Source organism: Danio rerio, chromosome 23, assembly GCF_049306965.1.
Source record: "Danio rerio strain Tuebingen ecotype United States chromosome 23, GRCz12tu, whole genome shotgun sequence".
Lineage (NCBI taxonomy): Eukaryota > Metazoa > Chordata > Actinopteri > Cypriniformes > Danionidae > Danio > Danio rerio.
The window spans coordinates 43259007-43275396 of NC_133198.1; the positions used below are offsets into that span (position 1 = coordinate 43259007).

The 16390-nt window shown below is 36.1% G+C and overlaps 2 protein-coding genes across 8 annotated transcripts in view; one reads left to right on the top strand and one right to left on the bottom strand.

The window, feature by feature from the left end:
• The window catches only part of fyco1a (FYVE and coiled-coil domain autophagy adaptor 1a), an 89366-nt gene that overhangs the window by 1877 nt on the left and 71099 nt on the right, over window positions 1-16390 (top strand). Inside the window, exons 1-3 of one of the 4 annotated variants that reach the window (XM_068216950.2) lie at window positions 8366-8627; window positions 14802-14911; window positions 15768-15874. In XM_068216950.2, the coding sequence (XP_068073051.1) occupies window positions 14851-14911; window positions 15768-15874 (168 nt within the window). In that variant the 5' untranslated portion in view covers window positions 8366-8627; window positions 14802-14850. Of the gene's footprint in view, window positions 1-8365; window positions 8628-14801; window positions 14912-15767; window positions 15875-16390 lie in introns of those variants that run through there. The other 3 variants (XM_009297090.5, XM_009297091.5, XM_073939341.1) reach the window with 3 other exon arrangements.
• On the bottom strand, window positions 100-9655 carry xcr1a.1 (chemokine (C motif) receptor 1a, duplicate 1). Of its 4 annotated transcripts, none has more exons than XR_012398341.1 (3): window positions 9415-9655; window positions 1193-3682; window positions 100-1015 (listed from the first exon to the last, which is right to left on the bottom strand). XR_012398341.1 is itself a non-coding variant. In XM_073938424.1 (2 exons), exon 2 carries the CDS (start codon window positions 3611-3613, stop codon window positions 2618-2620), a length of 996 nt encoding a protein of 331 aa, XP_073794525.1. In that variant the 5' UTR covers window positions 3614-3682; window positions 9415-9655; the 3' UTR covers window positions 100-2617. The 4 variants fall into 4 exon arrangements, 2 of the variants coding, with proteins under 2 accessions (XP_073794525.1, NP_001373398.1); XR_012398340.1 differs by lacking the exon at window positions 9415-9655 and adding an exon at window positions 4098-4268; XM_073938424.1 differs by having other exon boundaries at window positions 100-3682.

Sequence of the window (16390 nt, forward strand, 5' to 3'; positions counted from 1 at the left end):
TAGGTTTGCCCGTTTATGCATCTCTTTATTCCACTCATAAATGTGACAAATGTTCAGAATGAAACCAGCTGGCGGTATTTTTAACATGTTGAAATTGGAAATTGTTGAAATTTTATTTATTATGCAATACATGTATACAACACAGGCAGTGACACACATACACACATATAAGTCATAAAGTCATTTAAAAGTAAATAAATAGACAAAGGCTTTAATGCTATTTAATGACAAAACAAACTAAAACTGAACACATTTTAATGACCTTAAAAATGAGAACTTCAACTACAAAAAGGAATAACCTTTTTTTACAAGCTCTTTAAAACATGATTTTGCAACGTTACCTGTAAACGATTTTTGCAACTGTGTAATATTTCATTACTTTAAATCATGCATATTAAACAGTTGTTGTAAAATGAGCAAAAATGCTCTGCAAAGTGTCAAAAGAAAGCCAATAATCATCTTGATGTCAACACAACATCAAAAAAAGCGTAAATAAAGATGTAAAAATGCAAAGCGAGTTGTTGTCACCTTGATGTGAAAACGACTAGATTAAAAAGTAACCCTGGCGTCAAAATAACATGCCAAAAATTAATGACAGCACAGTCCTGTAATCACCCAGCAGGCACAGGACGTAAACATGATGTTAGATTAACTTTGTACCCCTTTGTACTTTATGCACAAAACTGGATTATCGAATAAAAGCCATGTGAATAAAGCAGCGTTTCCATCCAATGAGTCAAAGTGAACAAAATCGTCACTTCCTGATTAACTGTAGCAAAATATCAACAGTAAAAACTGAATTGGCTGCAGTAGGAGAAGCTGCGTCAATCTTTTCTTCATCTAATAAATGACTTGCTGACACACATCCTGCCACACAGTAAACGTGCGGTGGCGTTTGAAGGTGTCAGACACTGAGCACAGACGCTCTGGATTCTGGAGGTCATTAATAACATAAGAATACTATTAATTAAACTTTAAGACATTTTAGAATGGCCAAAACAACAGTTCAGTTTTACTGGTGCGTGCATTTTGCTCAGCCCGATGATTTGTCTATGCACACACATTTTTATCACATGATCTCTTATAGCAAAATCACATGACCTTTTTTAATGCGCATGCTGTAGTTTGTGCGCAAGTGTTTCCATTGTAGTTTGTGCGCATCTTTTCTTATCGAATAAAAAGTTTATCCTACTCAGTTATGCGCATAAGTTTTTTATGCGCATTTTCAAAATTTGTGTGCATCTTGGCATTTCCATCAACCCCTTTTTTATGAGCATATGTAAATGCACATAAAAATAGGTGGATGGAAACATAGCTAATGTGATGTTGGATTTTGGTCACTTACCAACGCAACCTAAAAACAACCAAATATCAACGTCTAATGATGTTACAGCTTGGCGTTGTGTGGTCGTTACCATTATGACGTCTATCAGACGTTGGATTTTGATTGCCATACCCGACGAATAAATGTCAGTATTTGACGTCAATATGACTTTGTGTTAACATGTTGCCTCCTTTGGATTTTGATCATTTACCGATGCAACCTAAAAGCAACCAAATATCAACGTCTCTTGACGCATTATTGGAAGTCAAAAGTACATTGATGTTTGGTCACCTGATATCACAACCTAACTCTAACATAATATTAACGTCTTATGGCTTTGGATGCCTGCTGGGCAATTTTTGACGCTAATGTTGTGAATTTCATGACGTTTTGACATCAAAATAGTTTACATGCATGGTGGTGATACACAATTCTGTGTAAATTTGTAATTTAAACTTTCAGATGAATAATTCTTCAAACATTGTAATACTATTTGTGTCATTATTTTATATCAAAAGGGCAACATCGTGTGGATATCCAGCCTGATCTCACGAGGAAATGTAATTAATTTACGTTTTATCAGCTGCGGGGCTAATTTGTACAAATTCGTACAAAGTTCAGTCATACAAAAAAGTACGATTTCAAAAAGGAGGCGTGGCATCCAACCCCACGCCTTACCCCAATCGTTATTGGGTGATAAGCAAATCGTGCTAAATTGTACGAATTAGAATGTACAAATTCATACGAGTTAGTCACTAAATCGAAAAGTTACGAATTGCCTTGAGATTGCGCTGGATGTCAAATGGACGTAAAGGTTTTGACATCAAAACAATTAGCTTTTTTGACAATTTGGCAATGTTTTGACATTAAAGTGTCAACTGGGGAGAAATAAAACTAACAATCCAGCCTGATCTCACACGAAAACGTAAGTATTTTACGTTTTGCCAGTTTAGTGGCTAATTCGTACAAATTCATACGAGTTCATCCGTACGAAATTGTACGATTTTAAAAAAGAGGCGTGGCACCTAACCCCACCCCTAATCCCAACCGTCATTGGGGGAAGAGCAAATCGTACTAAAATGTACGAATTAGATCGTATGAATTCATACGAATTAGCCACTAAATGAGAAAGTTACGAATTGCCCTAAGATTGTGTTGAACAATCAGGTAGTAATATGAAAAAAATGCTACATTTGCTACACCAAAATTTCCAGCCGGGTTGAATCTCTACAGTATGTACATTCTGAAGAACTCACAGTTGGTTGAATTCGGTTAAAGTGCTCGAGTTTTCTCTCAGTACATTGAACCTTGTGACTGATTTTTTGCCATTCTGCCCTGACTGGAATCGAGTTTTTTTTTTTTTTTCAAGATCTTCTCCAGAATCATATACAGGTGATTCCTAAACTTTACGCCAACAAACACGTAAAACACTGGATTCAGACAGCAGTGTGAGAAAGCTAGCAAACGGCAAAGGTAATATGCGTAGTCGACTCCTTTACTTACTTCACAGATGGTGAATGGAGGGATATTCTGATCGGTCAAAGATCTCAGGAACATAGCAATGTTATATGGAGCCCAACCAATGAAAAACACCAGAGCGATGGAGAAAATTAATCGAACGGTCTTGTGTCTTTTACTGGTGCGTGCATTTGTTATAGTCTGAAGCATTCGGCAATAGCAGAAACCCATAATTAGAAATGCAGCGAAGAAAAAAGCGTTCTGGAAATAAGCAATGCCTGATTTGACTTTAATACTTTCATATTCACAGTATGTGTTGTTCAGATCTTTCAGGATTTTGCTATAATGTGCACCAACCAGCGCAGCCGTTCCACTCATCATCCAAATGATAATGGGAGCGACTGAAAAGCATCTGCATTTCTCCCAATCGGACAGAGGATGAACCACTGCCATGTAGCGCTGAATGGTCATGAGAGTCAAGAACAACACGCTGCTGTAAAAGCCCACGTAGAACAGAAACTTGACCGCTTTACAGCCAATCTCTCCAAACGTCCAACCATGGATGAAGTATGAAGCCCAGAATGGAAGGCCAAAAGTAAACAGCAGATCTGACAGAGCTAAATTGAGGATGAACACATTGGTCAGGAATTTCAGACTCTCGTAAAGCGCCAGGATGATCAAGACCAGGACGTTCCCAATGCAGCTCATCACAACCACTATAGAGAAAAACAGCGGGATAATAATGGATCCAAATTTGACCACGTCGTCTTTGCGGCACAACTGGTCCTCATAGTCATCATCGTAGTCATATGTTGTGTTGTTCAGAGTCATTTTGTTCTGCAGTCACAGACTGACCCAGGTCAGTGTGGTCCAGATCTTTAAACTCTTTATAGATGTTTTCTGTGGGGAATTGAAACAAACTTAAATGCAGTGACTCTTTTCTTTAAAGGATAGATCTCTTAAAATTGAAAGTTACCATCATTTACTCATCCTTGACATGCTCCAATTCTTTTTTGAATCCTTTTGATAATATATTTAAGAAAAAAAATGATGAAAACCGGTAACCATTAACTTCCATAGGATTTGTTTGTCCATTATGCATGTCAATGGTTACAGGATTACATTTTTCAAATACGCTTCAAAAACAAAACAGACTAATTTAAAAGAAGTTAAATGCAAGCAAATTATTTTTTTATTTTTGGGTGAACTACCCCTTTAAGACAAAACTAGAACAAACTTATAAATCTTTTAATCAATTTAGCTAAATTTATCAAGGTAATAAAATACTAAATGAGGCATGCCATTTTGATCTTACCTGTTGATCTTGCTGTGTCTCCTCTCTAATGGCATTAAAACAAATCTGATGGAAAAATAAATAAAAGCATTTTCCCTCAAAACGTTTGTGTTTCAGTCTTGCTGCCTTACGCTCAGAAAGTGAATTGTCTTCTGCCTTCTCTTTTGTATAAATTTCACTTCCTTTTATAATAAATAGAACCACATACGTAGCCTATAACCCATGTACTGAGTAGGTGTGTTTGGCAGAAAGAGGAAATATAACGTTATTTAATAGTAATATACCTAAATAATAACTGGAGTCTACAACCCACACAAGTGGCTCAGGGGCCTGTTTCAGAAAGGAGGTTAAGTGAAAACTCAGAGTATTTTAACCCTGAAATGAGAGAAACTCTAAGTTTTCCGTTTCAAAATGGCAGGTTTGTTAAACTCAAGAAATCAGGGTAAGTCAAGCCTGTTTCTAAAAGAAAGGTAACTTTAACTCAGAGTCAGTTACTGTGGTAACTTACTCTGTTAATCTAACCTGGTCCGGAGCAGGTTTTATTCTCTAAACTCTGAGTTTCTGTCGGTCTCCTCCCCTTTTTTAAAGATGAAGCGTATTTCTCGCATTAGCCTTACGTTTCCACACACCTATTTTAGAGCTCATTTTGGAGATGGCCATAAAAACGATTAATGGAAACGTCATAATTCACATAACTTTTGAAAATATGCATAATAAAACATGTGCATAACTGAGAGGGTTAAACTTTTATTTGATAAGATGCACATAAACTACGAAGTGCACTTAACAAACTACAGTATATACATTAAAAAAAGGTTTGTTAGAGATGATGATGAAAATGTGTGTGAATGGACAAACCAGCAGACTGAGCACACTGCAGAACATCTTAAATGTTGTTTAAGTCATTCTAAAATGCCTGAACTGTTTCAGTATTAGTGTATATTATTAATTACCTCCGAGCGTCTGGAGCGTGTCAAGATCTCCGCGTCTGGCTTTAAACGCCTCCACGTGTTCATTGTGTGTCAATTGTCTTCTGAAGCGCAAGTACATTAATTTAATAAAAAATCATTGACGCAGCTTCTTCTACCGCAGTAAACTCTGTTTTTACTGTTGATATTTGGCGCAAGTTAATCAGGAAGTGACGATTGTGTTCTCTTCGACTCTTTGGATAAAAACGCTGCTTTATTTTTAGGCGTTATTCCAGTTTTGCACAAATTTACGTAATAGCCTGTATTTTGATGGAAACATAGATATTGCCTACATTTTTGTCACACACAGAACAAAGTCACGTACGAGGCTTGTCCTTTTTTTTCATAAATAATTAGCTTTACCTTCGACATGAACTGTTACTAGATTAATAGATTATTATTCTGTCTAAAAATATTTTATTACCGCTTACCTTCTTAATGTTATATCAACCTCTATCACTTGATCAATAAGAAGGCAGACACACAACAAGTGCACTGTTAAATCTAATGAAACTGATAAAAGTGTAGAAAAGTTTAGAAAAAAAGAATAAACGTCACACATTACATTACTTATTTTATTATACTTAAATGTTTAAATACTTAAAATATAAAATTACGCATTAACTTGAGCAGCTGTTTTCCCACGCTGTCTCTGTTTCACTGATGGCTGCTTCTTTTTAAATATATACACTCATATTTGCTATAACTTTGCATGTGCAGATCAAGTTCACCCGGAGAAAGAAATGCTGATCTCTTTTTTTAAGATGTTGCCATGGTCACTCGTAATATCTGCGCTCCATTGATAATGCCTTTTTATAGTCACGGTGTACGCGCTTAACTCTGAGTTGGTCTACTCAAAGTTGATTGACCCAGCTCAGATCAGCGATTCTGAAACCCAAAACTCAGAGTTTTTAATCTCTCGGTAAATCAACTCAGAGTTCAAGTTTAAACTCCGAGTTGTTTGAACCTCCTTACTGAAACAGGCCCCAGGTAGTGCAGCTCATTCAGGATGGCACACACACCTGAACCAATTAATAAGGACCTGAACACCACATGATAATTACAGGCAGGTGTGTTTGATATGGGTAGCAACTGAAATCTGCAGGAAGGTGGCTCTCCAGGAACAGGGTTGGCCACCCCTGCTCTAGCATGACCAGTTTTGCAGTGGGATAGTAATGGTGTGGGGGGTGACATTTCTTTAGAGGGCTGCATATCTCTTGATATGCTTGCCAGAGGTAGCCTGACTGCTATAAGGTACCGAGATGAGATCCTCAGACCCCTTGTGAGACCATATTTTGGTGTGGTTGGCCCTGGGTTCCTCCTACTACAAGGCAATGCTAGACCTCATGTGGCTGACGTGTGTCAGCAGTTCATGCAAGATGAAGGCATAGATGCTATGGACTGGCCTGCCCGTTCCCCAGAACTGAATCCAATTTAGCACATCTGTGACATCATGTCTCGCTCCATCCAGCAATGCTACGTTACACCACAGACTGTCCAGGAGTTGGCGGATGCTTTAGTCCAGGGCTGGGAGAAGATCCCTCAGGAGACCTCATCAGAAGCATGTCCAGGCATTGTAGGTAGGTCATACAGGCATGTGAAGGCCACAAACACACTAGTGAGCCTCATTTTACTTGTTTTATTATATTACATTAAGTTGAATCAGCCTGTCGTTTGTTTTTCCACTTCAATTTTGAGTGTGACTCCAAATCCAGACCTCCATGGGTTAATAAATTTGATTTCTATTGCTAATTTTTTGGGGACTTTGTTGTCAGCACATTCAACTATGTTAAGAATAAAGTAGTATATTTAGTAAGTATATTTCATTCATATAGGTCTAGGATGAGTTATTTTAGTGTTCTCTCCTTTTTTTTTGAGCAGACTATACAAAGTCCCTTTAAGGCAAGTAATTTCACTTGGCGGCCATCTTTGAAACTCCAATTGGACAGTGTACTCAGCCATTCTGTTTAAATGGGGAACATCAAATACTCCAAAATTTGTTGCCAAGCTTATTAAATTTCACATTAGGAATCACCAATAAAAATAAACAACAACTGGCTATTTAGTTTCATTTCTAACTGTTCGAATCACACAAAATCTGAAGAAACTCATGCCTGATTTAAGCCCCTCCCGCGGAGTATCGTATAGCGATCAGTGATTGGCTCCTGTACTAGAAGACAGGCTTTATTTGCCATATAGCGATTAATAACTGGCTCCTGAACTAGTAGGTGGGTCTTCATCAAGTGTCTCATGCCTCATTTTGAGTGATGCTCCTGTTTGTCAGATCGCCCCCTGGGGACTGGTTGCAGTACAAGTCATAAAGCCTGCCTCCTCTGTGTTAATGAAGGAGACTTGAGCCGAAGGGTGTCCAAACTTTGTCCTGGAGTGTCCTGCAAAGTTTAGTTCCAACCCCAATGAGACACACCTGGGCCAGCTAATCAAGCTCTTACTAATCTTCTAGAAACATCCTTGCAGGGGTTTAATGCTATAAAAACAGGGCGTGTCATTGTAATTGACAGTTGATTGACAGCTTCTCAAAGCAGACGTCGGAGCTTCAGGAGGAGATTGACGTGTTGTTTTTCGATTTTTGTGTTGTTTTACCATGATAAAATGAGTTAAGCAATAAATTATATATTCTGATATACAGGCAGGCCCGGATTGGCTAATTGGGAGGACCCCTTTTGAAAAACCGGGCCCAGGTGATCGCTATCTAGCAGTAATTCTCTTTATGGGTCTGAAAGTTAGGAAGACAAAACTAATGTTGTCCACATTGATCTCCTGTTGTGTTATTTGAACTTTATTTAAAGGATGTCTTTTGAGTTTCGGCATTTTGAGTATCTACTGAATTTGCAGTTATACAATATTAATGTTCTAGAAGCAGAATCTTATAAAACAAATAGAGCTGCAAATGTTATATATTATTTATATACATCATTTACTTTTGTTTTTTTTTTTTATTTTGAACTCCTAATAAACCTTACAATGAATGTTAATTCCTCTTTGCCAGATATTAAGGCATTGAATAAAACAAATAAAAACGGAGGCAAAAAATGATAAACAATATACAAACGATATTGCAGCAGCTGATAGACGTCAGTTGATGTATTATTACTGCGATTTTTATTGTACAAGGATTAATTTTAACAAGGATTAATTTTAGAATTTAGATAGAAGTGGTGCAAGTATTTTATATATTTATTTATTTATTTTTAGCTTTTCTAAAGGTGTATTGTAAGCGTGGCCCAGAGTCAGACTCCTAACCAGCAGATGGCGATAATGCGCTTAGAAGTTATATGCCAACCGCCAATAACACTCCTGAGAAGAAGAAGAAGGCGAAGACTTCAATGGCGGAGATGTCTGTCAATCAAAAAGTAGGTCGTGCCGTGATGTAAAGGACAATAACAACAAAGCACAAGTATGTTCGTTTCTTTTAACACTTTCAAGACATTTATCACACATTTAACCAACTTGCAGCATTATTATATGCATACTAACTCCAGTCTGAAAAGTGTATTCGGAATAAATATGACATGTCAGAGGAGCCTAACGTTTCTCATGGCTGGCTGTTGACGCTTGTGAGGGAGTGAGTTGTTGGTTGAACTTTTATATTGTTGAACTTGTGTTCGTTATTTTAGCAATTTAAGCTTATATGACAACATAAACACGCTATTTTGAAATATTCGTTCGTTTCTATGAACACAAGCTATAAAGTGTAAGTCAAAGAAGTGAGTGAAAGGACGCTGATGTTTGTTTACATTTCATAAGCACTTGTTTATAGCGTTATTGTGTAATTAGACAGTACAGAAATATGCTTATTATCGTTAAATAAATAATATTGTTATATATACATATATAAAAAGCATTTTGTCTGTTCAACCCCGGTTACATATGTCTTTTGTGATCAATTTGTAACTTGATATTCTGTATGATCAGATATTTTCATAAACAAATAATACATGCTGAAAGTAAATGTTATTTAAGGAATATACAACAAATAAACTGCGTAGTAGCTTAAGGTGTAAGAGAGACATTTAGCTTTTAGGGTTATATATTAGGCATTGGGCTTTATAAGATTCTGATGGTGACGTTTCACGTTATTGTGATTACTGCTCTAAAATACATTCTTTTTAAATGTCTGAGTAAAAAAAAAACTAAAAGTTTTTACCTTTTGAACACAATATAAACATTGAAAATATTTTGGAACAGTAAACATGTCAGGCTGAATGAATTATTGACTTCTGCTGTCTTCATTGGTTTCAAACACAGATTTTTTACAATGTAAAATGGCATCTTTGGATATTTTCTTATTTTTTTGCTGGAGATACTGATGTTCTAAAAAACAAAAAACGTAACAAAAAAATCATACACACCTTAGGAAGGGTATAGCATGACGGTTTTAAAACCTTGACTTTTCCAGACCTTGGAAACGGTTATCGTCCCATGCCTGTTATATATGAGCATTTCCATAGAAATGTCTGACCAACATAACCAAACATTCGTGAGCGATTACATAGTGGAAAACCTTCTCTCCTTTAGCCGTTTCATACTGCGGGTTCTGTGTGTGCATGAACTGTCAACACTCACATGCTCTACAGACCCACAGAGAACTGCAAGTTTTTGTGTCCGCCCACGGTTTCTAAATAGACATGTACTGGTTTTGCTGTTGTTTTCAAAGCTGTCGTTAATTTTATTCGCACAGCCGTGAGAGCGAACGAGACGTAAAACAATTAATTCTTTAATGTAAAAAACTCAAACTTTTACTAAATATTTTGGGGGACGAAATCACATCTAAATTGGCTGCAGAATATTTGTACATTTTTAGAAATGGGTCATTAACTCATTTGTCTTATTTTAATAATCTACACATTTTATTCTTGTAATTGTTATAATTTGTAGAGATACTGTCTGTTCTTATTCCTTTTTTTCCCTTTTCCTTTGCTGTGTATGTTATACATTTGATGTTGTCCATATATTACATATTTTACACATCTAAAATGATTTAGCAACACTGTACAAAATGCCATGCCATTAATGCAACCTCAACTTGAATGAGAGATAGAGACAAGCAGATTGACCTGTCAGTGTGTGCACATGGCTCCTGAATAGCATAAAAGAGAAAAAGTGAGTTTTTAACATTTATTTCAACAGTTTTTTTTTCTTTATCTTATTGAAAAGAAAAAGATTAAAACAATTAATAATAAAAATAGTGATACAATTCAAATTATGTTTTGTTTGTTGCATATAGTTATCTATTTACATATGTGCATGCACACACACACACACACACACACACACACACGCACACACACACACACACACACAGTTGAAGTCAGAATTATTAGCCCTACTGAATTATTTGCCTCTCTGTTTTTTTCCCCTTAATTTCTGTTTGAATAATTAGTAATTCTAACTTCAACTGTGTGTATATAAACATATCTCCTGTCTACCAGCTATTAAAATAGATTGGAGAAGTGGGTTGACATGTCTTAAGTTGGTTTTTAGCTTGTAATGTGCCATTTTAGTAGTTCCTTTATAGTGTCACAGCTGATTGATGCCTCTCTGTATTTCAGCTTTCATAACATTTTTATTCATGCAACGAGATTGTTAATGTTGCACATTTCTAAATGTGGATAAGAAAATAGCTATTTCGGCAATAATAGTTATGCAGAGGGAATACTGAGATTCCTAATCCAGACTCTGACTCTCAGTTTGAGGGATCCAAGTGACCACGAAACTGGCTTGTCCAGTCATTTTTATTTCTGTAGCACTTATTACAATATAGATGCCAAAAAAAAAAATTATATATATATATATATATATATATATATATATATATATATATATATATATATATATATATATATATATATGTCCCTTTGTGTGTGTGTGTGTGTGTGTGTGTGTGTGTGCGCGCAACAGACATTGTTAGTCCTAAATTTAACAAATAAATCAGTGTACAAAGTCAATCCATGTACAAGTAACTGTTTGTTTTGATAATCTTTAATCAACCAATCTACTATTTTACTACTATTACAGATTTTTTTACATTGTGATAATATTGATGCTGAAATGAAATATTTTGCAGCCCTATTTCAGATATAATGGAACAAATGCATCATATCAGCTCGGCAACCGAGTAATCTACTATTTTACTACTAACCAATTTACTTCCACTCTGGAATGGCAGTCCTTCTCTGATGATGTCAGTTTGACAGCGCAAAATATGTTTAGCCATGCATTTCTAATAACTGATTTATTTTATCTTGGCCATGAAGACAGTACGTAATATTTGATTAGATATATTTTTAAGATCCTAGTATTCAGCTTAAAGTGACTTTTAAAGGCTTAACTAGGTTAGTTTGGCAAATTATTGTATAACGATGGTTTGTTCCGTAGAAAATCAAATAATATATTGCTTAAATGGACCATTAACCTTAATGTTTATACTGTTAGCAAGACATACAAAATATCATATATTCAACCTGTCTGTCTATTTTCTCCTCAATTTCTGAAGCACTAAGGATTGTGGTTGTCAGTTTGCTGGTGTTTGGGCCATTACTTATTGCCAAGATAATTATTTGGACATGCTGTGAGAGTTAGAGAAAGAACACAGAGCATGTGACAGAAGAGAGAGAATTCGTTTTTCTGCTCATTTTCTCCAGCATATCAATTACTAAGAAACAGAATATACACGCTGCTCTTTCTTTGTAGAATGTGTTGGTCATAAAGAAAAAAATAGCTGCTGTGTCTGTGCTTTTATAATTATAGGATTATCAGTAAACACAGAGAACTTTCCACTGCATCAGCATTTTTATCACACCCTAATTTGTGCACTTAAGTAAACCAGCCCTATAATGTTTAATCAAGCATGAGAATGAACACTGCTTTGCTTGTTTATTTGGATCCTCTATAAGCTAGGTCCAACAAGTAAAACATGTATTAATTCACAGCCATAAAATGCTTTCTTTTCTGAAGTGTGCATGGCAAACCACCCATGGAAACCCTCTTCTCTCTATATGCACTGGACACTTTACCTATAGAGAGGGTTCTATACATATAGAAAGTGTATATAGAGAGACGAGTGTTTCTACAGGTGAGTGGGCATGACAAACCACCTGTAGAAACACTATTCTCTCTATAAGCACCAGACGTTTTACCTATAGAGAGTGCATATAGAGAGAAGAGTGTTTCTACAGGTGAGTGGGCATGACAAACCACCTGTAGAAACACTATTCTCTCTATAAGCACCAGACGTTTTACCTATAGAGAGTGCATATAGAGAGAAGAGTGTTTCTACAAGTGAGTGGGCTTGACAAACCACCTGTAGAAACACCATTCTCTCTATATGCACCGGACACTTTATCTATAGAGAGTGCACTTTACATATAGAGTTCATAAAAACAGAGAAGAGTGTTTCTGCAGGTGAGTGGACCTGAAAAGCCACCCGTAAAAAACACTCTTCTGTCTGTATGCATCGTCACTTTACCCACAGAGAGTGCATATAGACAGAAGAGTGTTTCTACAGGTGAGTGGGCTTGACCAACCACCTGTAGAAATGCTCTTCTCTCTATATGCACCGGACACTTTACCTATAGAGAGTGCACTTTTCATATAGGGTCCATATAAACAGTAAATTGTTTCTACAGGTGAGAGGGCCTGATAAACCACCTGTAGAAACACTCTTCTCTCTATATGCATTGTCACTTTACCCATAAAGAGTGCACTTTACATATAGAGAGTGCATATAGACAGAAGAGTGTTTTTACTGGTGAGTGGGCTTGACAAACCATCTGTAGAAACACATTTCTCTCCATATGCACCAGACACTTTACTTAAACTCCATTGTACAAGGACTTAATAAGAAAAAACAATGTTTACCTGTGAATGTACCACATTTCATGTACTTGTTTTCTTCAACCTTAAGTGTCTCTTTTACACAAAATCTTGCACAATATTTTTCTGTCTAATGTAAGAGAACATTTATAGTCTGTCTTATGTTATGTATTTATAGTATATGTATATGTACAGTTAGTAGTTAGTGTAGTTAGTATAGTTATATTTCTCAAGAATGATAGTTATAGGTTTAAAATAGCACTTATGTCCAGTGTTGTTCATGTTTATTCATGTAGCATCGTGCTCCTTCAAGACGCAACATTTCCTTCCACTGTATGTCTTATATGACTTGTTTTAAGAAAAAAAAAACACACTTAATTTTGATATTTATCTTAACATTTCTGAAAACACAACTCTATTTAGTACTTGTCTAAAAAAATGCTTCTTGATTTAAAAACTTTTCAGATGTTTGGACCAGGTCTGGGCCGTTAAACGATACAATATCGAATTATGATAAAATTTATGTCGATAACAATGATGAGCTTTTTTACTTTATATTGATCTAAGAGCCAATCACACAGCAGAAATGTACAACAATGGGAATTTAGAAGGATGTTGATATTAGAGATGCATTGAATTTTCAGCCACCAAAAGTTATCGGCCTCTAAAAATAGGTAGTGCTATTTAATCAACCCTATAATTTGTGGCTTCAGTCATTGTTAGGAGACTTTTTTTAATCTGGAACAATTAATAAATTATGTTGAAATATGTATCATAATTGTTCAATTTGGAAAAATAATTAATTGAGATTGCGTTTTTGCCCAGCCCTATTTGGACTAAAAACAAGACTCTTTTTGCATTGAAATTTAACAGTTTACTGCATACATTGCCAAAAATAATATTTTAAACCGCATTTTGCTAATTAAAAATGATGTAATATCTGATGCCAACTCAATAGTACACTATAAAACCCAAAAAATTAAGGTAACTCAAACCGTTTGAGGAAACTGATTGCAACAAACCATTCATTCATTCATTTCCCTGTCAGCTTAGTCTCTTTATTAATCCGGGGTCGCCACAGCGGAATGAACCGCCAACTTATCCAGCCAGTTTTTACGCAGCGGATGCCCTTCCAGCCGCAACTCATCTCTGGGAAATATCCACACACGCATTCACACACATACTCATACACTATAGACAATTTAGCCTACCCAATTCACCAGTACCGCATGTCTTTGAACTGTGGGGGAAACCGGAGCACCCGGAGGAAACCCACGCGAAGGCAGGGAGAACATGCAAACTCCACACAGAAACACCAACTGAGCCGAGGTTTGAACCAGCGACCTTCTTGCTGTGAGGCGGCAGCACTACCTACTGGGCCACTGCCTCGCCTGCAACAAACCATTTAAGTTCAATAACTAAACCTAAAAAGTACTGTAAACTTAATCCATTTGAGTAAATGAAGCAATTTGAGCTTAGTAAAACCCAATAAATAAAGAGAACTCAAACCAATCGAGTACTGTAAAACCCAATAAGTAAAGGCAACTCAAACCATTTGAGGAAACCGATTGCTACAAACTATTAAATTATTGGTTAGTTAAAAACCTAATCTATATGAGCACTGTGAACTTACTCCATTTAAGTTGAAGTAATGAAGTATTTAATTAACTCATCACCTTCAACGCTGAGTTCAAAACTCAAAATGAGTAAAATCAACTTTCAGTACATTTTGAGTTAACGCCACTCATTTCATTTGATACAGTTGGGTTGGGCTGCAGTGATGCTTTGACTTGCAAACGCCTGCTAAAATCACTGGTGTGATTCTTATACTAACATGAATTAATCACTAACATGATGCTTTTTTTGTAACTAAATATAGTGTGTACGTCAATCATTTGTCATCTTTTGTCCTTCTTTTTCTCAGAAGTCTACCGATGACCTCTTGACACCTCCAGCAGGAAGCTAGTCAGACCATGGCCACTGGTGCTGCAGTCGGGGACAGTCAGATCCAGAGGATTATCAGAGATCTGCGCGGTACGGATATGTGTGTGTGTGCGCCGTCATGACCCAGGCAGAGTCATTGTTTAGAGAGTGACAAAGAGACGTCCATGCTGGAGCACGTGCAGTTGCGATTCACAGGGGTTTTAACTTTAAACATGGGGGAAAGAGAAACGCAAAACGAAAGAGAGCTGCGCATCAGAGTTCATCACTCATATGTGCCATTTCGGTTCCTGAAGTGGATTAAAGGCGGGTGGAGGAAATATGACCAAACATGGTTAAAGATGGATTTTTTGTCAGGCCTTGAAAAAGGACTATAAAGCTGGGGCTTTGTTGGTATTTAGTTTAGCAAAAATGCTTTTTTACTTGGAGTTTTTGTCATGTTCTCCTTAAAATATCTAAAAATTCTTAAAACAAGAAGCATTTTCTAGTCATGTAAAAAATAATGTTTGGTTTTTAGATATAATAGTTAAAAGTTAAGTGAGTTTTTCCCTTAAAACAAGTTTAATAATCTGCTAATAGAGTAAGGAAAGTACTTTGTTTTCAGTTTGAAGTACATTTATTTTGCTTACGCCAAATGAACTTGTATTAAGGAAAGACTCTCTTAATTTTAACTTACTATTTCTAAAAATAAAACATTTTTTTTACTTTTCTAAAAAGTGTCTCTTAATTTTAGAATTTTTGGAGTTTTTATCTTGTTTCCAGTCCAAAAATCTAATTTAAAAAACGTATTTGCACTGCAGTGTAAAACAAGACTGTAAATAACAACAAGGCCCAACTTTTTCACTTTATGTAGGAAAAGCAATTTTTTTGCCGTGCAGATGTGTGTGTTCATGTTTTTATGTCATTTAGGTTGTTAAATTTGCTTGTTTTTGATGGTCTTTTCTTACAGATGCTGTTTCCGAACTGACAAAGGAGTATAAAGAGAGCGGTGAGCCCATTACTGATGACAGCTCCAATCTGCACAAGTTCTCCTACAAGCTGGAGTATCTGCTTCAGGTCAGAGACACAAAACACACATGTAAACAGTTTTCTAAGATTCATGGGAATTATTTTCATGCACCTGACTCCTAATCATAAACAGGAACAGCTTACTAGGGTATTAATTAAACTGCTAATGTAGTGTATGTGTGGTTTAAAGGGATAGTTCACCCCAAAATGAAGATTTACTTGCAATTTACTCTCACTCAAGTGGTTCCAAACCTTTTTGAATTTCTTTATTCTGTTGAACACAAAAGAAGATATTTTGAAGAAAACTGAAAACCTGTATCCATTGACTTCCATTAGGGATGTTCTGATCAGGATTTTTGCAGCCGATACAGAGTACCGATTCCTTGTCATGGAGATCGGCCGATATTGAGTACCGATTCTGATGCTTCAAGCTGTATTATGCACAAAGCACATTTTCCCTCTAAGTATGATATTTAAGTGTAGATCTCTACTTACCTAAGAGAATAAATAAAGGATCCCTCATTATGCCTCTTTCAGTCTATTCTCTTGCTCATTCACTCTTGT